This window comes from Apodemus sylvaticus, chromosome 9 (assembly GCF_947179515.1).
Source record: "Apodemus sylvaticus chromosome 9, mApoSyl1.1, whole genome shotgun sequence".
Classification (NCBI taxonomy): domain Eukaryota; kingdom Metazoa; phylum Chordata; class Mammalia; order Rodentia; family Muridae; genus Apodemus; species Apodemus sylvaticus.
In genome coordinates this window covers 47,846,852-47,873,199 of record NC_067480.1, presented here as the reverse complement: position 1 = coordinate 47,873,199, position 26,348 = coordinate 47,846,852, and the positions used below count along the sequence as shown (strand labels likewise).

The following is a 26,348-nucleotide window of genomic DNA, read 5'->3' as shown; positions in this document are numbered from 1 at the left end:
TGACGGACGTGATCCTGGAGCTCTCAGCGTGTCCTGCTATTGCAGTTTTCTTTTTCTCTCAAACTTCCAACTTGCTCCAAATCCCGGGAGGACAAAGATGATTGCTCCTGCAGTAGGCCACCAGCTGCTTCCACAATCAGTGGATTCTGCGGGGTGTTGGTCCTTGCATAAGGAGCTTGAGTAGCAACATAGCAATGCCCTGTTTTTACATTAATTTGCAGCAGGGTTAAATGTGTCGGGGGTTTATTTATTTATCTATTTATTATTTATTTAATCCTTCAGGTGACACCAACTTACAAGCTTTTGCTTCCCCTGGCTGGGTCTTTGCTTCCCCTGCTGCTCGCAGGGGAGAGTCAGTCCACAGGACACTTACACTTTGGTAGCAGGCACGGAGGGAGTCCAGATCCTCTCCTCAGACTGCAGCTGCAGTGCCTGCTTCACCGTGCCTCATCCTTCTTTCTATATTTTCCTCCCTCCTGTTTGCTCAGGCAGGTTGATAATATACCGGGGCAGTTTCCTTCAAGTCCCTGCCTTAACATTCCTCTGCCTTGGGTGGTGTCCGAGTTCAGTCAGTAGCTACTGAGAGTTGGGGCAAAGGGCTGATTTCTGCTCTCATCTGGGCAGAGAAAATTTTAAAGGGAGAATTTGGGAGGCTGGTGTTTTGGGGGCTCAGATCAGACACAGAAAAGCACAGGCAAGAGCTGTTTGGGCCAGGCAGTGGTGGTGCACACCTGTAATCCCAGCACTTGGGAGGCAGAGGCAGGCAGATTTCTGAATTCGAGGCCAGCCACTACATTGTGAGTGCCAGGACAACCAGGGCTACACAGAGAAACCCTGTCTCAGAAACAAACAAATAAAAAAAAACAAACATAACAACACCCCCCCCCCCAAAAAAAAACCCCAAAAGGCTGTTTGGGGCTCAGGGGTCATGGTTAGCTGGCAGTGTCAGCTCAGTTAGGGCTCTACCCTTGCACAGAGACAGGAAAGCAGGAGCCCCAGCCTCTTGATGTCTACAACACTGGGGGTGTGTGTGGTGGGGGGGGGCCGGAGAGGGAGAGGGAAGGGGATGGGGATGGGGAGGGGGAGGGGAACGGGGATGGGGATAGGGAGGGGGAGGGGGAGAGAGTGTTCTGAGTATCAGGAGAATTTGTGGGTTTTTTGCAGTAAATGTTTGAAGAAAGGAAGTGGGGGATTTTATCAGGTATGCTTTTGAGAACCAACAGCAGAATTTCCCGGCAGCTTTAAGCTTTCCCAGACAAACCATTTTAGGAGGACTGAGGTTATTCCCAGGTTGTACAGAGAGACTTTGCTTTGCAGGCAGCTCTCTGAAGCTTTGGCTTCTTTAGGGCAAGGTTTAGGTGGAAGATGTCCTGTGTGGAGTCCTGTGCTCCCTACAGCCACTGTTTATCTCTGATTTCTCCTCAATCCCAGAATTCTCTTTCTTCCATCTGATAAGACGGTTATTTGTACCAGTGGCACTTCAATTCTCATTTAAATACTAAAAATAACACTAACTGGGAAAGGCTTTGGAGGTGTGTGGAGCACACAGATCTGTAGAGTCCCTGGCACCGAGAAGGACCCCAGTCAGTGGCTACTATCATAATCACTGAAATCTAAGTAAAGTTCTTCATGACACGGGTGCGGGGCTCCTTTTTGGTTTCTGATAGGATGCCCGTTTCTTGCGCTATAGGTGCAGGCTGAGGTGAAGAAGACCTGGACTCGATGGAATCTGTCCATCGACTGGAAAAGGGCGCCGCCTTGTGGCGGCCACAGGTATGGCTCGGTGATCACCACTGTCACTCACAGCACCAGCAGCCAGTCACAGATGGGGCCAAGCACGCGCCTGGTGCTCATCTCTGGCAAACCCACCAAGAATGCCTGCAGACAGATCGACAGCCATGTGACGCTACCTGGCTACGTCTGGAGTAGTTCTGAGCAGGACTGCCAAACACACTCTCCCCCCGAGGAAACTAAAGAAAGTCACAGGCGACAGGGAGATGATAGTCCAGTAGGGGAGTCTTCCAGGCCAGTGGCGTTCGCCCTAGACACTGAAGGATGCAAGGGAGAAACCCACCCTATCTAAATCACCATCACTGCTGGTGGGAGGAGCTAAGATGGAAGACTGGAACTCTGGAATAAGGCGTTGCTTAAACATTTTCAGTTACTACCAGTTGACTTCTAGAAATATTAAACACACAAAAGGGTATTATTGGGGTAATTTATTAATTTGTGTGGGCACTATCCCCCAAATTAATACTTTCTCTGTGGTTATTATTACTTTGCTTCTTTTGGATAAGAAAAGTTTCAAACGCCTGGCTCTACCTTTCTCTCATAAATATCACCTTGAATATGATAAGATCATTTAGTTTGCATTATTTTCCTTGAATGAAATCACTAATCTTTATATTCTCATTTTAATAAACTTCTGTTATCACATTCACTTTGTCTATGTACTGGAACAATCTAAGAATGTACGTTGGAAAACTAAAAATCCAAGAACAACTCTACATCAGGAAACCAATTGGACATTAATAAAGCAATGTGTTTCTGACAGTTGTGATTGATTCCAGGAGCAGAGAAAACCATTCTGTTCTCCCCTTGAATGTCTCTTGTGTGGTGAGCCAAACATGCTCTTTGCTCTCTTTTTGTAAACCATGACAAGTCAAGAGATTTCTCCGTCAGCGACCCTGTGCTCTATGCTGATGCCGTGTGGCCTCATGCGCGCTGCTGCCAACCTACTGCACATCTCGCCGTGGTCTTTGTTTTTCTCTTATTTGCTATCTTCTGGATGGTATGTGGGTTACATTAAAAGTTTGTTTTAAAGATATATGTTTGGTCTCCAGAGAATCTCCTTTTATTGTTGCCCAGTATTATGGAGAAGCAGTCTATGTTCTCTCCTCAGGTCTGCAGCTCTCAGCAAACAGCTATGAGGCTTTGCCAAGCTTGAATTTCAGTGCTTCAGTCATGGAAACATTTAGTGAGTGCACGTGACTGAGCAGGCATTCTGCTGTGGGTTTACAAGTACTGACTCACTGCAGGCTCCGGAGTGGGCTTTTTCGGCTGTCACTGTTTTTCTTATGACTTACAAGGCGGATCAACTCACCTGAAGAGTCACTGAGTGAATGTGGGTTCAGATGCAATCTGCTGACTTGAGTCTCATGCATTCACAAGTGTTTGTTTGTTTGAGTTTGTTTATGTAGTGGATCACTTTTTTTTAATTGAATATATTCTTCATTTATATTTCATATGCTAAAACCTTTGTGGGTTTCCCTCCTCCCCAAAAACCATCAACCCCTCCTCCTCTCACCCTTGCCTCCGAGTATATGCTCCTCCACCTGACCTGCTCCCACCTCCCCCGCCCTGATTTTCCTTTGTTGGGGCATCTATTGAGCCTTCACAGGACCAAGGACCTCTCCTCCCACTGATGCCTGACAAGGCATTCCTCTGCCACACTTTTGGCTGGAACCATGTGTACCCCTTGGTTGATGGTTTAGTCCCTGGGAGTCCTGGGGTGGCTGGGTGGCTGACATCATTGTCATACACACACACACACACAATTCACCAATGAAATAGTTTAACAAATTCCTTCTGGGTAAAGAAAGCTTCCCGATCCTGTACTGCAGTATAGCTTAGTGTCTGACTCTCAAGTTTCCATTCATATAAAAGACAAGTCTATGTAAAAGGTATCAGAATAGTGTATTTCCAGCTAAAACATTACAGTTGCAGCTTCTATATCCCACTCTACTTCAGCAATGTTACTATGATTTAGGTACTCTGATACATACAAGATGTTACTATGACTAGGAACTGGGATAAGTACAAAAATGTTACTGTGGCACGGGTACTGTGATACCTATCTTTTTAACCGTCTCTGGACCACAGCATGGAGTCATTTCTTTGCATTCATCTTAAGAAGATGCCATCATGCTTATTTAACCCCCCCCCCAATGCAGTTCCACACTGCTGCCTGTTGCCAGTCTTTTCTAATTTGCGGGTTCTTCTTTTCCCCAGTCTTTATAAACAATGATCAAGGGAAGATAGAGAGATAGAGATCGCTAAACCTCATCTCTCTCCTTTGGTTTCTTCTTTGAGCACAATTATTAACAACCACAAACAAACAACCCACCTGCCCACCAACCACCAACTCTGCCTCTTGAGGCCCGAGCATTTATACACCCTCTGAAAAGTTGCAGGAATTCTAAACATCACACAATCACAGAAACTATCTGCAGCTGCAAAACCAGGTCTCTCCTAGAGTGCAAGGCAAATCATAGTTAGCTGCTGTGAAGTCGCCCCATGTCCCCACACCTGGGATTAAAGCAAAAACATATTCTTACTATATTTCTGTTTTTTTTAAAAAAGAAAACCAAAGTTCCAGAATTCTCATTACAGCTTTTTCCCTGAGCTGCCTGCCTGTAGAGAGATAATCATCATGAGCCGAGTCAGGGATCAAGTCCAGTGCTATAGCTAATTTTATGCAGAATTTTATATCTTAGCTTTTTCTTTTATAACTCAATTGATCCATTTTAAGGATGAAGAAAATTATAATTCAGTTGGTTAAAGGAGATGCTATGATAGATAAGAAAAACCACATAAAAGTACTGTGTGACATAATCTGTGGAAATGCTTGGGGGTTTATGTCATTCTTATTACCACTTTAACTTATACTTATTTTGCCTTATTAACGTATTGCACCTTATAACTAGCCTTAGTTGTCATTATAATTCAATAAGGGATTTTTAGAAGAGATATATAGAAATATTTCTCTCTATATATTTTATATATAAATTTCTATAATCTATATTTAGGATATATAGAGAACATTGAAAATGACTTTCTAGCTGCTCCGAATCCTAAGGCGAGACCAGAACATGTTTATATGTAACAGGCATGAATAGAGGACAGCCCATCTTTACACATCAGATCCCCATCACATGATGCAAAGCTTCACTTTCTAAATCATCACTATAAGATGTTGCATGTTCGTGCACCAGATGCTTGGCAGTTTGGAAATACAAGAAGTTCCAGATGCAAGAGATTTAAACGGTAGGGTAGGTCACAGGAGTATGGGAAGATACTCTAATAATATGACTTACTGAAATGAACACTGATACTATAATTTTCTTGCAGTCAATTAAGGATTTGGCATTAGAGGTAATACTTATTGTCCAAGATAAACATGGACCATTTAGACCAAATAACTATTGTTTTATAGCATGCAATGTTGTAAATATATCCAAGTACCCAACAGCCTTGATTTTAAATCTTAGGGAGAGGAAGGACAGCATATGTGAGTTTCTGTAAGATGCTTGGACTCATACATTGATATTAAATACTTAAGAATGAATCTTGGATAATGTGAGCACACTAATGGCACTGGAGATGTTAACATCCCAATCCTCAGAACTGATGATTCTATCAGGTTCCATGGTGAAGGCAAACAAGAGTTACAAATCAGAATAACAAGAGTTACAAGATCAGCTGACTTGAAAATGGGGGAAATCATCGTAGATCACCTGGGCAGGACCTCATAGTGGTCCTTAGAAGTGGAACAAAAGCAAAGAGGGAAGAGGGAGGCAGAGCGATGTGATGTGATGTCAGCGATGTGATGTCAGCAATGTGATGTCAGCGATGTGATGTCAGCGATGTGATGTCAGCGATGTGATGTGGATCTGGCTGACGGTTTCCAGCTTTGCAGATGGAGGAACGGGCTCTGAGCTGGAATCTCTTGGAGCCTACAGAGGCTGGAAATGGCAAAGTACTGACTTGTGTGGAGCATCCAAGAGGGCTAGCACCTTCATTGACACCAGCCAGATCTCTCCTGACTGCCCACCATAGAAGTGTAGAATAAAATGGGTTGTTTTAGGATTCTAGGTTTGCGGTAATTTATAATGATGACCATAGAAAATTACGACAGAGATTTATATTGTTTTCTAATGAGAATTGAAGTCTTTCATTTCTGTTTCTTTGGAAGTGAATTCTGTGCCAGTCTTTATTTCATATGCTACACTTATAAGGAAGAAAATGTCTTATTTGGCATCTTACTGTAACCTTCATATTTAACAATTGTTTTTTTCCTGGAAATTCAGTGTTGATGTTGTTGGGCAGGACATTTATACTATTTCTAGGTGACACACTCTTTTTTTTTTTTGATATTTTAAAACTTAAAACTGAATTAAATTCAGTGCACATATTGTTTTAAGTCTTTACATCCTGATCCATTAACAAAGTACAATGAAAAGCTTAGACAAGAGTCATACTGATTCTCAGAAGAACAACCTGGAAAGGGAGGTATTCAAAACTCCAACAGGAAAATGGACCCTAAGAAAAATTCTTAGATTTATAGTCTGAAACTAGTATATTCATAAACATGTATTAATTTAAAATTAAAAAATACATGTACAGGCCAGGTATCTATCTGTATGTATGCCATTTTCTATTATTTTTGTCACAATTCTAATTTTCTTTCTTTTTTTTTTAGTTTAATTATTTTTATTAGATATTTGCTTTATTTACATTTCAAATGGTATCCCTTTTCTACGAGTTATTCCTCTGAAACCCCTCTATCCCCCATCCCTCCCTCCTGTTCACCCCCTCCCGCATTTCCTGACTGGAATTCCCCTATCCTGGGGAATCACACCTTCACAGGACCAATGGATTTTCCTCTCATTGATGTAGGTGACACATTCTTGCACTTAAAAGACCCTCAAGAGTCCATCACAAACTCCTACTTTTGAAAGCCTTTCACTACCAAAGTGGCAGAATACAGTAGCTTTTTCTATACACTAAAATTAAACTTGCTGAAAAAGAAATCAGAAAAACAAAAGTAAAAGACAAAAACCTATTCACAATACCCTGAAGCTGGCCAACAAGCCAACTCAAATCAACAAAACAAAACCAAAGGGAAAAATGTAAGTGAGGAGAGTGCGGAGTTCCAGATTGAAAGTCTGGAGACACTGAAGAAAGAATCAAAGATGCTGCAGGATGGAGAGAACCCTAACACTCCGGCACAGGCAGAGCTGATACTGCAGAAAAGGCTGGATCACAGAAAGTGATCTACAGATTCAGTGAAATTCTAGTGGCATTCACCACAGAACTGGAGAAACAGTCCTGAAACTCATGTGGAGGCATAAAAGACTCTGAACGTCAGCACAATCCTAAACAGAAAGAGCAAGGCTGGAGGAACCACAATATTGATTGCAAATAATAAACACGTAGCCATAGTAACAAACCAAATCAATAGTGAGAAACCAGGATGGCACAAAATACACTGGACTAGACTAGACTTGACTAGAGGTTCCGGACAAAAACCACACAGGTACAATCAACTGATTTTTAAAGAGTTTCCCAAAAAAAATATACCAAGGTAAAAATGTTTTCTTTTGGCAATAAATCAAAACAGCATTAACAACAAAAACTCTAGCATAGCTCTGTAGAAATTCTCTCCTACCACTATAGGGCTGAAAAATATCCTGGGCTGAGGGACCAAGTAGGGCCTATTGTTACACACTAAGGTGTTATCCCCACTTCAAGGGCTCAGATGCAGTTATAGACTCTTTATACTTTGCTGCAGATCCAAGGGCAGAATCAGTTGTATTTCATTCGCCTCAGTGCCTTAGATTATTTTATCTTTCTTGTGGTCTTTAAAAACTTACTCTAACAGAGTTTAATAGTAAACCAAATCAATAGTGAGAAAGAATGGCTGAGAACCAAGCCATTCTGATGGCAGAAATACCAATTATCTTAAGACTTTGGAAGGAAATCAATAACAGTGGGACCGTAGTTTTACCTAAAAGCATTTGATGTCACAGTATCTCAGGACTGTGAGGATTAAAAAAAACAAAACTTTTGAATTTAAATTCTCTTGAGTTGTACCCCAAATATATAATTAGACACGAACGCATAAATCCTGCTCAGAGACTACCCCATGAGAGCCTGAAAAATTCGCCCATTTTATTGTTGCAAAATGACCTTGAGCAAACTGATCTTTTAATTGCTCATTCCTGTGACATTTAAAGACAATGTTTATATTGGTTTGTATTCACTTGCTTTTATAAAAGCTACTCAATGGAAGTATCTCCAAATGGCAGAAGCTAAGTGCAATGGGTAAGCTTTCTTGCCCTTCACCAGCTCTTAATTTAATGCTATTAACATTCAAATCCAGTCCTTCTTAGGCCTAATCTCCTTTATAACCACATTTGATCTTTGAGAGCTTATGTGGATCATTTAATTAGTGATTCAAATAATAAAGAGGAAAACAGATTGTGAGGAATTTTGTTTTGTTTTAATTTTTTTTCCACGTTTGCTCACATCTTTAGTGAAAGAGGATGGAGGACAGACAGAGGCACCTTTATATCTATGTGCTGGGAGCAGTTCATGCTTCCTGTTGTACAACCTGCACAGGCAGGTTGTTAGCCTCACACGGACACACTGCTAGTGGCTTGCTGGTTCTGCGTTAATTCTCCAGCCCTTGTGGCCTTGGAGGAGTATAGGGTTTAATTTTTTGGCAGCTACTAACTAGATTTAGGATTTCAAGAAGTGTCTGAGCTCAGATATCCCGAAAAGGCTATGGCAAAAAGCCATAGACACAATCCCAGATACGTGGCTGGCGACCTGGCTGGTGGAATGACTGGCTGCCATGGTTCTACCTCCTGGATCAGCAGCTGATTAGAGATGAACTTTAAAGCATGCCTCTGTTTCCCCTTAGGATTTGAACTGGCTTTGTCTTCACACTGCCAGCTCTCTAAAAGAAAGCAAAATTATTAAAGACCCAATTCTTGTGTCTACTCATTCGTGTTTGTGGTGACAGACAGCATGAACGTCAGCATCCTGTTTATATCAGGGTGTTCGGGAGATTCTTATTGACGAAAGATGTTTCCAAAGACTTGCATTGATCTCCCCAGAGCATTGCTATGCCTTTAAAATTCAGTTTTAATACCAGTTCAGTTTACCATTCCAATGCCGTGTAAATTGGCTACAGGGTATGCCCTACTTTCAAAACTGGTGTGACTTGGGAAAGAATGCCTCCCCAAATCACAAAAACTGTAACATCACTGTAAGCATAAGAATTGCAACACATAACTGAACCCCGCTGAGTCACATTTTGAGGAAAACTTGGTCTGATCATGGGAAGAATATGTAAGTCTTTTTTTCATGTTTGTTTTCTCTTACACAGAAACTATTTAAAATAAGACTTATTTAAACAATACTATTTCCTTGTTTAGAAAAATCTCATTTTCCTCTGACTTGTTTATGAGAAAAAGAAGACAAACTTAGATAGTTATTTTACAGGATGCTTGTCTGGCACTCTGTAAGATCAGTGCTCTTGACAAAAGGATCTGAGATGGTTGCAGGCCAAGACTGGAGAAACGTGACTGTGCTGGCAGAGCAAACCTCACACCCTAGCACCTTTTAGTCTATGACGGCATATCACATGGACGTCACTTTTGGAGAATAATTAATAATTACCAGATTTGTTTATTGGCATTTTGTGGAAAGTCTTCTTGTCCCCAAGATCTTTGGAATGGCATCTGGCCTTTCATTCTAGTGAGTTCCGTGAACTGAGGGCAGCTGGTAAAGTGCAGGACCTGATAGCCAACTGTAGAGATTTTATTGTTTTGGCTGTACCCTTATTAAACTTACAGCGTGCATGTACGCACGCGCGTGTGTGCACACACACAAACACAAACTGAGAGAACTGTATGGATTCTTTTTTCATATCATTTAAGGCTAGATGCTTCAGCCACTGAACTGTCAAGTGAGCAGAGGAGGAATTCATGTTCTTGGCATTTGGGAAGGTGGGAAGCTGTGGACAGGTGGGGGAAGGGAGCACACTTGGGAATCTACAAGCTTCCCCACAGAGTGAGGTGAGAAATTCAGTGCAGCAGGAGGAAAAGATGACAAAAAGCTCTTATTCCCCAACTATAAAGGTGGTGAAGAGTTCCAGACACTTTAAATAGCAAGTGTGCATGTTCTCTTGCAACTATAAAGACATAGTTTTCTGTTGTTGTTTGCTTTTTTTTTTTTAGAGCAGTTTTAGATTCTCAGAAAAATTGAGAGGAAGGCTTAGAAGTTTCTCTTTTAACTAATCCAGATCCAGTGTTCTAGTTTCATCCCCAGCTCTGCAGCAGAACACCTGTGGAAGCCCCTTGTGCCCCTCTATTTCCTTTTCCCAATGGATCCACAAATCCTTCTGACCTCCCCACTACTCATTGCTTTGTCCTCAGCTTCAGCAGACACCCATTAACTTAAAGGTTAGCTCTCCAGAAAGTCTGCTGAAGGGAGAGGCACGCCTCTCCTTCTGCTCCTTCAGATCTAATCCCCAGTTTCTCCCCCAGCTCTGCAGCACAACAGCTGCTGTGGTCTTCCTTTCTTTTCTACCCTCATCCCCAATGGATCACAAAGATCTTCCCCTCCAAGCTTCCTTCCCCAAACTCTTCCCAGCCTCCAACACCAGCAGGCATTCCCTGGGGACACAGCAGTTGAGCAGGCCAGGGAAATGGGCAAACTAACTGATGACCTTTACCACTCCCACCTGTCCTCCAAACCCAATCCCCCAGTGTCATTTCTATCTCTGCAACAGAACACCTGCCGCAACCTTCCTTCTCCTCTGCCCACATCTCCTGTGGATCCACAGACCTTCCCAACTGAACCTGTCTCATCCCCTTGTTGATTTACTCATCCTCCCTCCAGCAGGCATGCCCTGTTAAACCATAGGCAATTTATGGCACAGAAGCTAGCTGCAGGCTACCTGGACATTCCCCATCTCCTTTCAGTTCCTCTAGATTCAAACTGTCAGTCTCTCCCAAGCTGTATAGTAGACCTTCGGGGGGTAATCCTTCTTCACTGTGTTCCTCGATTCCAAGGAGACAAAGGAAGCAGATTCTGGTTTCCTCCTTCCTGGGAATTCCTTCAGATCTTTACCCTATTCCCATTCCAAAGTGTCAGCTCCCAACACACAGAAAATCATTTTACATGGAACCCCCAGTGGCCCCTACTATCGGGTCCAAAGAAAATTTCCTATCGGGCAACACACAACCATCACAATTTCCAAAAAAATCAGAGAGGAAACAGAAATCAAGGAGCAAACATCCGCCCAACAAAGACAAATCCAGAAATCAGCACACAGACTTATAGTTTCTCCAAACTCAGATGCCTAAATGCCAGCATAAAAAAAATCAATAACAGCCAGGGCAATGTCTCATATGACAGAACCCAGCAACCCTATCATAGTAGGCCCTGAATATCTATCCCACATAGCTGAAGCTCAAGCAAAAAGACCTTAAAACCACATGTGTGATTATGATAGAGGCCCTTAAAGAGTAAATTAATAAATTCCTTCAAGAAACCCAGGAAAACACAGAGTAAGGAATTGAATAAAACTGTTGAAGATCTGAAAATGGAAAAAGAATTAAACAAGCAAGCATAAACTGAGGAAATTCTGGATATAAAAAATTAGGGTATTGAATAGGAATGACAGAGACGAGCTTCACCAACAGAGTATAAGAGATGGAAGAGAGCATCTCAGGCATTAGAGATACAATAGTAGAAATGTAGAAATAGCAGAAAAGGTAGAAACACAACAGTGAAACAACATATCAAATCTTAAAAACCTCCTGACACAAAACATCCAGGCAGCCTGGGACACAATGAAAACACCAAACCTAAGAATAATAGGTGTGATGGTTTGAATAGTTTGGCCCCCATAGATTCATGTGTTTCAATAGTTGACCTACAGTAAGTAGCACTATTAGGAATTGTGGCCTTGCTGTAATAGGTGTGGCCTAGTTGGAGGAAGTGTGTCACTGTGGAGGTGGGCTTTGTGGTCTCATCCGGAAGCTCAAGCGACACACAGTGCTTATGAGAGCCTCCTTCTGGCTGCCTGCAGAAGACATCCTCCCTCTGGCTGCCTTGAGATCAGGATGCCTTCCAGCTCTGCCAGTACCATGTCTGCATGGATGCTGCTATGTTTCCCACCATGATGATAACTGACTGAACTTCTGAAATGTAAACAAGCCCCAATTAAATGTTTTTCTTTATAAGAGTTACCTTGGTCATGTTGTCCCTTCACAGCAGTGGAAATCTAAGACAGAAATTGGGACCAGGGTGCAACAGTGGGCCCATGATCATGGAACCCACTGGTCTTACCATGTTCTCCACTATCCTGAAGCAGCTGGTCTGATAGAAGGATTGAATGGCCTTTTGAAGACACAGTTATAGGGCCAATTAGGTAGATGCTTAATTGGAGGCTTGAGACAGAATTCATCAAAAGACAGTACATGCTTTGAATCAATGTCTGATATATGGTGTAGCTTCTCCCATAGCTGGGATCCTTGGTCCAGAAATCAAGGGGTAGAGAAGTTTTGTTTACAATCACTCCTAGTGACCCACAAGAAAATGTTTTACTTTTCACAACCCTAAGTTCTGCTGGCCTACAAGTTTTGGTTCCAGAGTGTTCCTGCCAGGAGCCACAACAAGAATTCCATTGAACTGGAAGCTCTGACTCCCCTTCTGGTCACTTTGGGTCTATAATGAAGAAAGGAATAACAGTGTTAGGAGGGGTGGTAGATCCAAATTACTATGGGGACATTGTATTGCCTCACTCCATTTAAGTAAGAAGGATTAGGTCTGGAGTTCAGGAGAGCCTTTAGAGCACCTCTTAGTATGAGTACTACCATGCCCTGAGAGGAAATTCCATGGGAAACTATAACAGTTTAAACAAGCAGGATGACAAAGGGCACAGACCCATCAAAAAAGAAGATATGGGTCAGTCCTTCAGGAAGAGTCAAGACCTGCTAAGGTGCTTGCAGAGGGTGGAGGAAATACAGAATGGGTAGTAGAGGAAGGTAGTTATAAATAACATCCAAGGCCATGTGACAAATTGCAGAAATGAGGACTATAAGTGACATGAATGTTTCTGTTTTATTTTGTTAAGAATGCATTTGTCACCAATGGCTCAGGCTCTAAGATCAGCAATTGATAAATGGGACCTCATAAAACTGCCAAGTTTCTATAAGGCAAAGGACACTGTCAATAAGATAAAACAGCAGCCTATAGATTGGGAAAGGATCTTCACCAACCCTACATTTTACAGAGGGCTAATATCCAAAATTATAAAGAACTCAAGAAATTAAACACCAACAATCAAAAAATAATCCAATTAAAATATGGGGCACAGAGCTAACAAAATTCTCAACAAAGGAATCTAGAATGTCTGAGAAGCACTTAAAGAGATATTTAAGGTCCTTAGTCATCAGGGAAATGCAAATTAAAACAACTCTGAGATTCCATCTCAGAATGGCTAAGATGAAAAACTCGAGAGTAGCACATGCTGTTGAGGATGTGTAGCAGGGCAAACACTCCTCCACTGCTGGTGGGAGTGCAAACTTGTACAACCACTTTGGAAATCAATTTGGTAGTTTCTCAGAAAACTGGGAATAGTTCTACCTCAAGACCCAGCTATACCACTCCTGGGCATATACCCAAAGGATGCGCCACCATCCCACAAAGACACTTCCTCAATTATGTTCATAGCAGCTTTATTCATAATAGTCAGAAACTGGAAACAACCTAGATTCCCCTTAACTGAAGAATGGATAAGGAAAACGTGGCACATCTACATAATTGAATACTATTCAGCTATGAAAAACAGACATCATGAATTTTTCAGGCAAATGGATGGGTCATGAGAATATCATCCTGAGTGAGATAACTTAGTCCCAAAAAGTATGTTCACAGCGGTTTAGTTCCAAATTATAGCGTAATTATCAATAGAAACAGATTTTTTTTTTTTATCAGTTAGGGAAAATCTAGAGCCATGGGCTTATGAGTAGTGGAAGAGGCCTAAACTTCCGGAACTAATAGGAGAAAGTATCTTAGGAGTTATGTGTTCTAACACACAAAATAGGAAAAGTACTGTTTAACTAGATCCATATGCTCTAGGGGAGGAGACAGAAAGAAATGATGAAAAGGCTTCCTGATTTACTTCATGACAAGAGTACAGGTTACATAGATGTTCTCCTAGACAGTTTTTGTTTGTTTGTTTGTCCATTTAACACAAGATGGACTCATCTGGAAAGAGGTACCTTAAATGAGAAAGTGCCTCCCCATCAGATTGCAGGCAAGTCTATTTGACATATTCTTGATTACTTACTGATGTGAGCAGGCTCCGATCACTTTGGGGAGTGCTACCCATGAGCAGGTAGTTCTGAGTTGCATCAGAATGCAAATTGTGAAAACCACAGGGAGCAAGCCTCCTCTTTAGTCTTTGCTTTTGTTTCCACCTGTTCTAGCTTTGAGTTCCTGCCCTGATGTCCCTCTGTGATGGACTATAACTGCAAAATAAAACCTTTTCTCCACAAGCTGCTTTTGGTCACAGGATTTTATCAGAGCATAGGAACCTAATTAAGAAAGATGTATATATTACATACACCTTTATTTCAAGTGCTAAAGTAGTAGACCCAGGGATTCTTTAAAATACTTCAGCAGTCAAATCCAACCCACAGGCTGGCCCAAGAACAAATTACAAACTTACTCAAACTATTGTGAGGTTCTTCTGATTTTTCTTTTTTGTAAAAGAAATTACAAATTTGTAAAAATTTGTAAAAACTAAATTTTACAGTTTTCAAGCATGAACTGTGTAGATGACAAGGTTGGCTTATAGTGACAAAAATCTAGAAATCACTAGAATAATATATTGTGAAATTTGCAGCATATACAGAATTTCTTCCATGCAATTTAATTAATTAAAAATTTGTATTATTATGTTCCACTGATAAAATCAGGGCTGGGATAAAACTTAGGAATTTTCTTGTGCAACATCCATTTCAGGTGATTTCTATGAAGACTCCTTAGTTAATGTTCACTTTTAAGAAATAGTGAGCAAAAAGAGTCATGCTAGGCATATTAGGGTTCTGATAATTGGGAATTTCTCAATTACTCAGGATAAATACCATTGAATGAAGACTTGTGAGTGTAGCTCAATTGTAGAGTGACTGCCTAACATGTCAAGGCACTGGTTTCAAACCTGGCACCATAAAAAGAAGCAGAAACTTCTGTTAGGGTTAAATGACCACAGTCACATTCAATTTGTAGAGAAATACACACTTACTTAAAACTCCCAAGATGGAAGGATTTTGGAAAGTTTGGAAATTTCATCTCTATCATTATTTGGCATTTAGCAAGTAAAAAAAAAAAAAGGGCTACTGACCCATGTGTAATTATGGTAATCGTTTTAAAAAAAATTCATTCTCTTGAAGAGAAAGTAGCCAAAATGACTACATAACCAAAAATATTTTTAACACCCAAATGAAAGCTAGTTGAAGAGAGGAATTGAATTTTGCAAGACAAGTCATTACAATTCAAAGAAATATCTAACCTTGTGTTCTACAGTAATCTCTCCTACAGCTTTTGTGTAGGGATAACAGACAAGCTAAGTCATGTTTCTGAAACGACTCTTTTATGGTGATAGGTAAGTTACAAGGTGTTGAATTGAATTTGTACCAATGCATTTAGAATATGAACAGGAGAAGAAATGTAATTCATGGCAAATATACAATTAGCTTTGGAGTAGATTACGTCTTATGCAGTTAACATAGAGCATGCATATCCTGTGCTAAACTCTGAAAGTTAAATTCAGTATCAGGTGGGCTCATGGGTGAGAAGTTGTGGAAAATATCAAAGACCTTCATTTTATAGTATAAATCAACATGTAAAGCCTCTAGTGATACTGTGTGGCCACCAACTGCCTAAAAGCATAGTTCCAAGACCAAAGACCACTTAACAAAAACCCCAGTGCCAGAGATGACAAGCCCTCCTTTGAGTTGTTGTCAAGAGCTGTCTAAGAGATGCCCAAACATACAGCATCTCGTTGCCTGGTGAACCCCAGAGAAGCTAAGGACCTATTGTTAAAGACCCAATATAATTCAGAAAAAGGGCCCAAAACTCCTGAGCTAGAAATGACCTGAATGTGCCCTCCCTGCAGAGTGGCTTTCTTGGTACCAGAAGGCATCATACCAGTTTCCAAAGGAGGGAGACAACCAAAAGTACTACTTGGCTGTGATGTTTATAAACCATACCAACCACCAGAATGGCACCATAACCTTATGGGTACAGTAGTGGCTCACATATCTTGGGAATAACCAACTGATCACTAAATGACTTAAAACCCATCATCAGCAGTGATACCAAAGACAGTCTTAGTGAAACCATAGTGAGGAGAATCAATGACCACTAATTTACTAAACTAGCAAATTCCCTAACAATAATTATAAATATTTATAGCATTTATCTTTTTACCTATGGGTAAGGAAATTCTCTTTGTAGGAGATCGAAACTATTAATGAGAATCACATCCAATCACAATGCAGAGTTGTGGAGTCCAGTCCCAATGAAAACATTTAGAAAGCACCCCAACACTTAAGGCTCAGGATGCATTGTGGAAGAGGGGGCAGAATGTCAGAAACTATACCTATAAATTCTCATCATGATCCCTAAACCTGAGCTGAACATGGACAACAATAGGAATGCTTACATGGACTAGAGAAAGCCCAAGAGACTTCAACCTATATAAAAAACCTAAAGACCAGTAATGAATGCTGAAAGCAGAAGAAATAGTCTTTTCTAGAGAAGAGCACACCAACTATGTATAGTCAGCCCTGAAAACAAGTATACAATCTACATCATACAGTCTGAGCAGGTATACTTATGTATTTAGAAATATATATGTGTATATATGTGTGTGTGTGTGTGTTTTAGTCCTGAAAACAAATATCCAAGTCACATTATACAGACTGTTTATGTATTTAGGAAAACACACACACACACACAATTAATAAAAACAAGGTCACAAGTTTGAAAGAGAGGAAGTAGGAGTAGATAGGAGGGTTTGGATGGAGGAAAGGAAGGAGGAACTACCATAATTATAATAAAATCTCAAAAAATAAAAGAAATATATTTTTAATAGATTTAGATATTTAAAGCAAGGGACATGTAATGACAACATTGTATTGGAAATTGATATTTCCTTAACAGATGAATGTACATATGTTTATTTTTATTTTATTAATCACTTTATTTGTTTACATTTCGAATGATATTCCCCTTCCCTGTTTCCCCTCCACAACTCCCCCATCCCATGCCACCTCCCCTTTGCCACTATAAGGGTGCTCCTCCACCCACCCACCTACTCCTGACTCACTTCTCTAGCATCCCCTTACACTGGGGCATCAAACCTCCACAGGACCAGTGGCCTTCCCTCCCATTGATGCCAGATAAGGCCTTCCTCTGCTACATATTCAGCTAGAGCCATGGGTCCCTCCATGTGTACTCTTTGATTGGTGGCTTAGTCCTTGGGAGCTCTGGGAGGTTCCATTAGTTGATATTGTTCCTCCTGCGGGGTTGCCATCCCCTTCAGCTCCTTCAGTCCTTCCCCTTGCTCTTCCATTGGGGTCCCTGGGCTCAATCCAACGGCTGACTATGAGTGTCTTTTTTTTGAAAGATGCTATTAAATATAGAACATGCATTGAAACAAAATATCAAAATATATATAGATGTTCATATAGGGCACTAAGAATCAATAAAAGATAGAGTTATTGTCCCTGATTCAGAGACAGAGTATTTAGCTTAGACATCTCAGAAGACTAAGAACATAAGGAGGGCTGTAGGCATCCGTTCTTGATCCTTCACTCAAGGGTTAGGCCTTGGCGTGATGAACATGTTCAAGATGGGGAATAAACTAGAAAACATGGAGTGGAAACCTATGGTTTTAGAAAGTCGGTTGTGTCAGATGGGGTTGTGCTGGAGGAAATACATGAAGGAGTATTTTCCTAAAGCAGACACAGGTAAAAAGATGTTTTACTAAAGCAGACACGTAAAAGAACATTTCACTGAAACATACAGAGGTGAAAAGATATTTTGCTAAAGCAAGCACATGATGGAAGATTCTTCACTAACAACACACATGTATTGGTACACCTTACATTGTATAGCTAAGCTCCACTTTTGTGACTCCATAGAGAGAAACACCCCACAAAACTTCTGGTGATGTTCTGTCAGCTTCTTGTTGCTTCTGTGGACTCAGGCTGATTGGCAGAGTGATGTCAGTTGAGTGATGTCATGTGGAGTTTTGCTAAGATACTCACATGGTGAGGTAACACCCATACATATGATGCTTAGAGAGACTGAATAGGACTCAACAGACTGCGAGAGGGGCTTGTATAACAAGTTTTACAATGTATTGTTGGTCTCAGGTCTTTGTCTTTGTTGACCTTCACTTTCTCGAGAGAAGCACAGCAGAGAACTTCTGGCATCTCATCTAGTCCTACTTGCTCCCACTGACTCTTGCCAATTTGGCTAAGGCCTGGCTGTTTCTACTAGGTCGTGCCACCACTGCTGAACTGGACTACTGGTATATTTATGGAGGATTTGTAATAGATCTGTCACTGCTAAATTCTGTAAACTGAACTGCTGATTTCCTGACAATGCAAATTAGATTTGCTCCAAAAAACAATTTCTAAATAGTTCCCCTTCTCCCATATCCTAATAATCTCATTCCCACTACCTCTCGTGGGTGGTGGGCTAGAAAAGAGATTAAAACGTTTAAGAGCTGTTATTAAAAATAAGGTTGAGAAAAATCAAAACCTGTAGAACCATGTTTGAGAAATTCCATAATAAAAACAAATTCTCAGCAAGTTAATAAAAAATAAATTAAGAAAAAGTATATAAGCAATGATTGTGTACAGACACATCTCCAAATCATATATCCTATGGCTACTGAAGAGGAAAACAGTTATTTTCAAAGTTTGGGATCTAACTAATTCTACTGAGGTCTTTGTTGGTTCACAGGATTCAGTTCTATATTACACATAAACACTCAAGCTTCAAGGATTTGCATCAGCTACAGAAAATATTGTATCATTATGTTGTATCTGGAAGCAATAATGAATCCCAAGGAGCCAACTCTGATCTAATCACATTAGGGTCTCTTTATTATAAACTCGAGTTTGGGCCTACCCACTGCCAACCCATAGGATGGTTTGGTGAAGCAGCCTGAACACTCATTGGGACAGGGTTTTATAGGAGAATGAAGCAAGCGAGAGGGTGTCCAGCCTGCCAAGCATCTAATAGAATGACTATTGTAAGCTGACAGGTGGGTGCTCCGAAGCAAGACCATGAATAATCACAAATGGTAAGAAAGTACATCTGAAACAATCAGACTAATCATGGATTAATTATTGCTAGGAAGTAGTTAGGGAGTAACTCTGGGATACAGGTCAAGGACAAGCCATGAGGTCTTTCCTGGTACTTGGGCGTAGCTTGAGTTTAGTTGCAGGTCAAGTTCTCAGGCATTTTCTTTTAAGATGGAGGCTGGTCCCAAGATGGAGTAGGCCTCTCAATTACTGGTTCTAATAAATGTCATTGGATTAAATAAATATACTTTTGTGAATCATAGAATTGGTTGTTGAAATTACATAAGAGTAACTATTCAAACCTTAACATACACTGTAACCATCCCTTCCATGTTACCATGATGAAATTGTTGCCTTCATGTAATAGCAGTATTAGAAGTTCATAATCTATTACAGTTAATGGCTAATGTTTATATCAATAATTTATATTGATTATTGTAATGGCTATTCTTGGTTACCAACTTGACTAAATTTCAAATTAACTAAAGTCTAAATGATTGGGCACGTTGAGAGAGTTTTCTTAATTAAACAACTTGAAGTGGGAAAACCAACTTCTAATCAAGATCTTTGCAGTGTGAAAATAAATCTTTATTCGAAATCTTTTGATGTGGGAAGATTCACTTTAACTGGACCACATCTTTTGGGGGCATTCTATATAAAGGAATAGATGAAGCAAACTTGTATTGCCTGCTCTCTCTCACCTTTGCTATCAAGTTAATTGATTCCTTCACTGGCACTAAAGCCTACTTCTTTATGATTCTGACATATACTGGAGACTACCTGAGATGTTCAGCATTATGGACTGAGCAACTACTCAATTCTTGGACCTTGTGTTCATAGACATCCAATAATGGAGTAGCTGGATCATATATGGTATCTATCTATCTATCTATCTATCTATCTATCTATCTATCTATCTATCTAGACAGAGGCACACACACACAGAGAGAGAGAAAGAGAGAGAGAGAGAGAGAGAGAGAGAGAGAGAGAGAGAGAGAGAGAGAGAGAGAAGAGAAAGATTCATTATATAAGTCCTGTTACTTTAGAGAACCAGATTAATACAGATTTTCTTACCAGAAGTGGTTCTAAAGCAACAGAAATATAAGTAAGCACTTAACTTACTTTTCATTTTACAAGAGTTCAGAGCTGAGAGACTAAATTTTTAAAGAGGTTTTAAGTTTTAAAAGAGACTTTAGATTTTTATGAAGATTGCATTTTGAAGTATTTGAATTTGTAAAGACCGTGGGACTTAAGTTTGTAAAATTCTTTATTGATATCAGTGTGTGATCTTAAGGATGAACAAGAAAGGAAAGGCTTATCATTATATATTTGTGGGCCAAGATGACAGACTCAATTGTGCTGGAGAGTTTCTTTTATTTTATTTTTTTATTATTTTCTAAATTCTTTGTTTACATTCCAAATGCTTTCCCCTTTTCTGGTTCCCCCCTCCCCATATGTCCCATAAGCCCTCTTCTCTCCACCCATTCTCCAATCACCTCCCTCCTTTTTCTCTGTCCTGGTACTCCCCTACAATGCTGGATCAAGCCTTTCCAGCATCAGGGCCCTCTCCTTCTTCATGGGAGTCATTTGATATGCTAATTGTGTCTTGGGTATTCAGAGTTTCTGGGCTAATTAATATCCACTTATCAGTGATTGCATTCCATGTGTATTCTTTTGTGACTGGGTTACCTCACTTAGAATGATATTTTCCAGTTCCAACCATTTGCCTAAAAATTTTATGAATTCATGTTTTTAATTGCAGAGTAGTATTCCATTATGTAAATATACCACATTTTCTGTATCTATTCCTCCATTGAGGGACATCTGAGTTCTTTCCAGCTTCTGGCTATTATAAATAAGGCTGCTATGAACATAGTGGAGCATGTGTCCTTTTTGCCTGTGGGGGAATCCTTTGGGTATATGCCCAGGAGAGGTATAGCAGGGTCTTCTGGAAGTGTCATGTCCAGTTTTCTGAGGAACCGCCAGACTGATTTCCAAAGTGGTTGTACCATCTTGCAATCCCACCAGCAGTGGAGGAGAGTTCTCTTTCTCCCCATCCTCACCAACACCTGTTGTCTCCTGAGTTTTTAACCTTAGCCATTCTGACTGGTGTTAGGTGAAATCTCAGGGTTGTTTTGATTTGCATTTCCCTCATGACTAATGATGTTGAACATTTCTTAAGGTGCTTCTTGGCCATCCAAATTTCTTCAGGTGAAAATTGTTTGGCTCTGTATCCCATTTTTTAATAGGGTTATTTGGTTCCCTGGGGTCTAACTTCTTTTGTTCTTTGTATATATTGGATATTAGCCCTCTATCAGAAGTAGGATTGGTGAAGATCTTTTCTCAATTTGTTGGTTGCTGTTTTGACCTTTTGACAGTGTCCTTTGCCTTACAGAAACTTTGTAATATTATGAGGTCCCATTTGTCAATTCTTGATCTAGAGCACAAGTTATTGGTGTTCTGTTCAGGAACTTTTCCCCTGTGCCCATGTCCTCAAGGATTTTCCCCAGTTTCTTTTCTAGGAAACAGCACGTTGTTTAACAGTTGTTGTAGTCACTGTTGGATTGCTGTAAAGAAACCCCAACACCAAGGAAACTTTTACAAAAGGAAGCATTAACTGGGGACTTGCTTATAGTTTCAGAGGCTTAGTCCATTATTATCATAGCAAGGAACATGTCTGCATGTAGGCAGGTGCTGGAGCAGTAGCTGAGAGCTACATCCTGATAGATAGGCAGAGAAAGACTGGGCCTGGCATGAGCTTTTGAATCCCTAAGGTCTACCCCATCCAGTGTCACACTTCCTCCAGAAAGACCACACCTACTCCAGCAAGGCCATACCTCCTCATCCTTCTCAAATAGTGCCATTTTCTGCATTTAAATCTATAAGCTTGTGGGGCCATTCTATTGACACCACAAAAATAATAAAGGAATTTTGATAAATTGCAAAAACATATTATATGCTGAATTGTAAGAAGTACAGTATACCCATTTATAAACCACTAACAATTATTGTCAATTATGTACCACATATAACTGTGCATATCTTACTGTGAGGCAGTAACACAACAGAACCACGAGTAATTCATTGTGCTTTGACAACATGACAGCTATTAGGTCATTAGACAATAGCAATTCTTCAGATCTACAGTGGTCTTAGAGGACCCCTATTGGATACATGGCCCATTAATGACCAAAGAAGTTATGGGTCATAGGACTATATGTGTTATAAATAAGTCTGTATTTTGATGTTGCTTTCCTAAATAATATTTTATCATAAAAATCAAAGGAAGCCCTTATGTATCCTTGATTTTTCTAAATGAACTAGAATCTTTTTCTAAAAGAGAGAAGCAATTTCAAAGTAAGAAGGCAAATGGAAAGTGTCTTGAAAATAAGATGTGAGGACAGAGGCTTTTAGGACTCATTTGTCTAAGTGCGTGTCAATACTTTGATTTTTCTGACTCGTTAGTTGAAGACCTCTCAGGACTGTTACTGTTCATCACGTTGCTGTCAGCCTAAGTCACTTTACTGAGAGGTCATTGTAATAGCATAAACTAACTACAGTCTTTTTCCATGGTCCTGAGTGCACATTCCCTAACAAGGAAAATTGTCTGATAACACACTTTATAAGTTATGTTCTTTTCCTCCATGGGTTGTTTCTGTGCACTTTTATTCAATTTACCATTATGTATGCACTGTAACATTGCTTTATGTCCCAGTGAAAGTTGCTAAAATATGAAAGCATTTAAGTTCTCCTTTAGTAGGCATTTACTAAAACGAATATAAAAAGTTGATGCCGACCAACAGTACAGAGTGAAGAAATGCAGGGCAACCAATTTCGCTGCAGGTAACACACTCCATATTGCTGGGAAGAACTCTGAGTGGTTATTTAGAAGTAGAGGAGCAGGAAGCATCATACTAAGGATGTTTCTTCTATCACAGTTGCTCTACTGAGGAGCAGATATCTCTACAAGATCCCAGACCTCTGGGGCATCCCAAGACTATAACTCTGGGTGAGGCCATGGCTCTTCCAGGTGCTTTGATTAAAGACAAAACATCACAATGCACTGACTACACAAGCAGTTTGAAAAACTTAGCTCTCTTCTGTGAAGACATTATACAGCGTTTTCAAAACTGGAAAACAGTGATGTCTCACTATTCATTTATACTTTAAATATGCAATAGCATTTTTTCACATAAAGTCTAATGCCCTATGTATTATTTATAAGTGTACTATTGCTGTTTTTCAATGATTTATAAATACTTAGTTATTTAAAGTGTCACAGAATTAATTTCTAATGTGGTAAATATTGTTAAAAATAGAAAATTGTTTGGTGTTCTCAATTCTTTGTTCTATTTTCATGTCATGTGTGAGAGGCCCACTGAGTGTGTATAGGGTTGTTGCATAGGCATGGGAGGAGGTTGGTTTAATAGAACATGAAATTTATTAGTAGTTACACCACTGAATGAAGTGATACCATTTCCTCCATCTTTTATTAACTGCTTCTAGCACCTCAGGGAGGAAGTGGGACCTCATGAGCCCTTACCCCATAAATAATGAAATGTGGAAGGGCCCAATCTTGTGAAGGTCTTATCCACATATAGCTAATGAGTCCTTAAGCACATTTTTATGTCATAATCAGAAGACACTGTGGTGCAGCAGTGTCCTAGCTCTACATGTGCTAACTCTGTCAGTTGGTATCGTAAAATCATTCTTTATGGTAAAATGACCCCTGAAGGAGAACTTGAATGCCATGTCTGTTGGCTATTCATGCAACTCAAGAGACAGGGAAAGACAGAAAAGTGGCCAGGCCCCATCTGGGAGGCCCAGAAACTAGGCCCCTCTGCCATACCTCTTTAACTGTTATAAAGGTATTTTCTAGCCTCTGTAACTGTCAAAAAGGTCATATCCAACCCCTCAATAAGATCCTTCCAAGACTATACTAATTTTAGTTAAAAGTCTGAACAGGAATACCCATCAATCCTTGAGCTTCCCACAGATACCCACTAATCCCTGAGCATGAAAACCCACAAATCTTTGAACAGGAAAACTCAAGAATCTCTGAACTCCTCAAACTCAGGGCTTGAAATGTCATCAATCTTCACTCTGGAAATCTCTGCCCTGAAAAACTCTGCCCCTAAGGGAAAAATATATATTTAATCTCTTATATAAACTCCCCCTACTCTTCAGTTCCCTGCTATCTTCTCTCTGGAGTAGAAGCAACTAACCCTGGATTTGTCCATCTCTCTCTCTCTCTCTCTCTCTCTCTCTCTCTCTCTCTCTCTCTCTCTCTCTCTCTGAGATTTGTTGCCTGGTGTGTATCCCAAGAAGTGAACAAGGAGAGTGGGGCTGAGGCTCCTGAGTGCCTCTACTCAGCTGAGGATGTCCTTCCCTGGGGTCTGCAGGTCTGCAACCCTGAAGAAGAGGAGCTGGGAAGTGGAGTTGTTTCACTGTTGCAATCCAGCCTCCAACATCTCTGCTTAGGAGGCTTCCTCTCAGAGCTGCGTGGTTTCTGGACTTCTTTGTCTCAGGATGCCCTTCCATTGGGACATTGTCCCATGTTGGAGTTGTGTGGTTCCTGGGTTCCTGAGTCACAAGATACCTTTCCATCTGAGGAAGAATGCCAACAATGTGTGCTTTCATGCTTCATCTTTCTGCTTCCTCTTGTATGACACTCTGCAAGCCTTCAGACCAACAGAGGGTGATTTGGATGTCACATTTAAGTATGAGCATTCCACAGTCACTTAATCTTTGCACTTTGACCTAGTTTCTATCTCTGTATTAACCACTGCCCACTGCAAAAATGAAGCTTTTTTGATGAGGCCTGGGAGCAGCACTAATCTATGACTATGAAGAGAAGTATTTGGAAGGCAGTTTGATACTATTCCTAACTAGCAAAATCATTGTGAATCTCCCGTAGAGCCTAGGAGTGCCCCAGCCATGGGTTCCTGGATATGTTCTCAGTACCAGGCATATTTTCCTCCCGTAGATTTGGCTTTAAATCTAATCGCACCATATCTCAACAGATTGGTTTTTAGGGTGTGAGTATCACCGAAGGAAGACATCAGCCTCAAATGCAGAAACAAAGAGTATTTATTCTGCCAAAACAACTAGCATGCTAGGGTCACCACTGCTTCAGAATGGTGATACAGACAGACATTCAAATCCCTTTTATAAACAGAACTGCTTGATTGCTTCTGAGATGATTACAGACTTTTAAAACCTAGAGCACATTAAAAGAGGTTATAAAAACTATTAACCAAAGGCCATAAAGAATGAGCTAAAGATATATACCACAAGTCCAAGGACAGTCAATAAATTATTGACTGGGTTTATCTATAAAAAAAACTTCAAGAACAACTTAGTTATGGTTTTTAACTCTCCATGAACCTATAAGCTGGTAACGAGTGATTAATGTTCAGCCAGATAATTACTCCTAGTGGATATGAATATAGACATTCTCTGTTATAAACCTCTTATTCAATTTATGACCTTAATTTATGTGCAAACTCATAGTGAACTTCTTACCATGTGATCACACGTTCTTAAAGTCATACAAGTGCTGAGGACAGAAAGCAGAGACAGGCCTCCCTCCCCCTTCTTCCCAAGACTTCACCTTAGAGCTTTGAAATTCCTGCCCAGATAGAACAAATGCTACTTTATCTAGCTTCCTGCTATTTTACCATGAGGCTCTAAACTAGAGACTGCAGTTTATCACCTCAGAGCAAACCAGATAGGCAGCAAATGGTTTATGGCCTAGTTTCTGAATGGAGACAAAATGGGATAAAGAGGACCCTTCATAGTCATTTTGGTAGCTCACAGGACCCAGAGCTGACCAAGACAGTTGCTACTTCTCCTCCATCAGACTGTGATGAACTTATAGGCACCATGGGTGAGGAGGTTTTCAGGCCAGAACAGGATTTATTTCCCATGTCTATGACAAAAATGTGTGTGTTGTCTTTATCAATAGGTTCTCTCCTTCAAGTCCTTGTGGGCAATTAAGAATCATCACAACAGCCTGCAGTGTTGAGGGGTTGTGTCTCTGGCATGCCACTGATGGATTTGAGAGAAAGTATCCCAGTCTTGCCACTGGAACTTTTGTTTAATAGCCTGTGGCTTCTGGGAGGAGCATTATTCTATGTAGTGTACTTCCAGTCAAACACT

General features: G+C 40.4%; 1 protein-coding gene across 1 annotated transcript in view; it reads left to right on the top strand.

Moving 5' to 3' along the window:
• The window catches only part of Pth2r (parathyroid hormone 2 receptor), a 110,941-nt gene extending 108,858 nt beyond the window's left edge, over nucleotides 1–2,083 (top strand). The window contains exon 13 of the mRNA XM_052192515.1: nucleotides 1,691–2,083. Coding sequence (XP_052048475.1) covers nucleotides 1,691–2,083 — 393 coding nt within the window. The remainder of the gene's footprint in view (nucleotides 1–1,690) is intronic.
• Nucleotides 2,084–26,348: the final 24,265 nt, after the last annotated feature.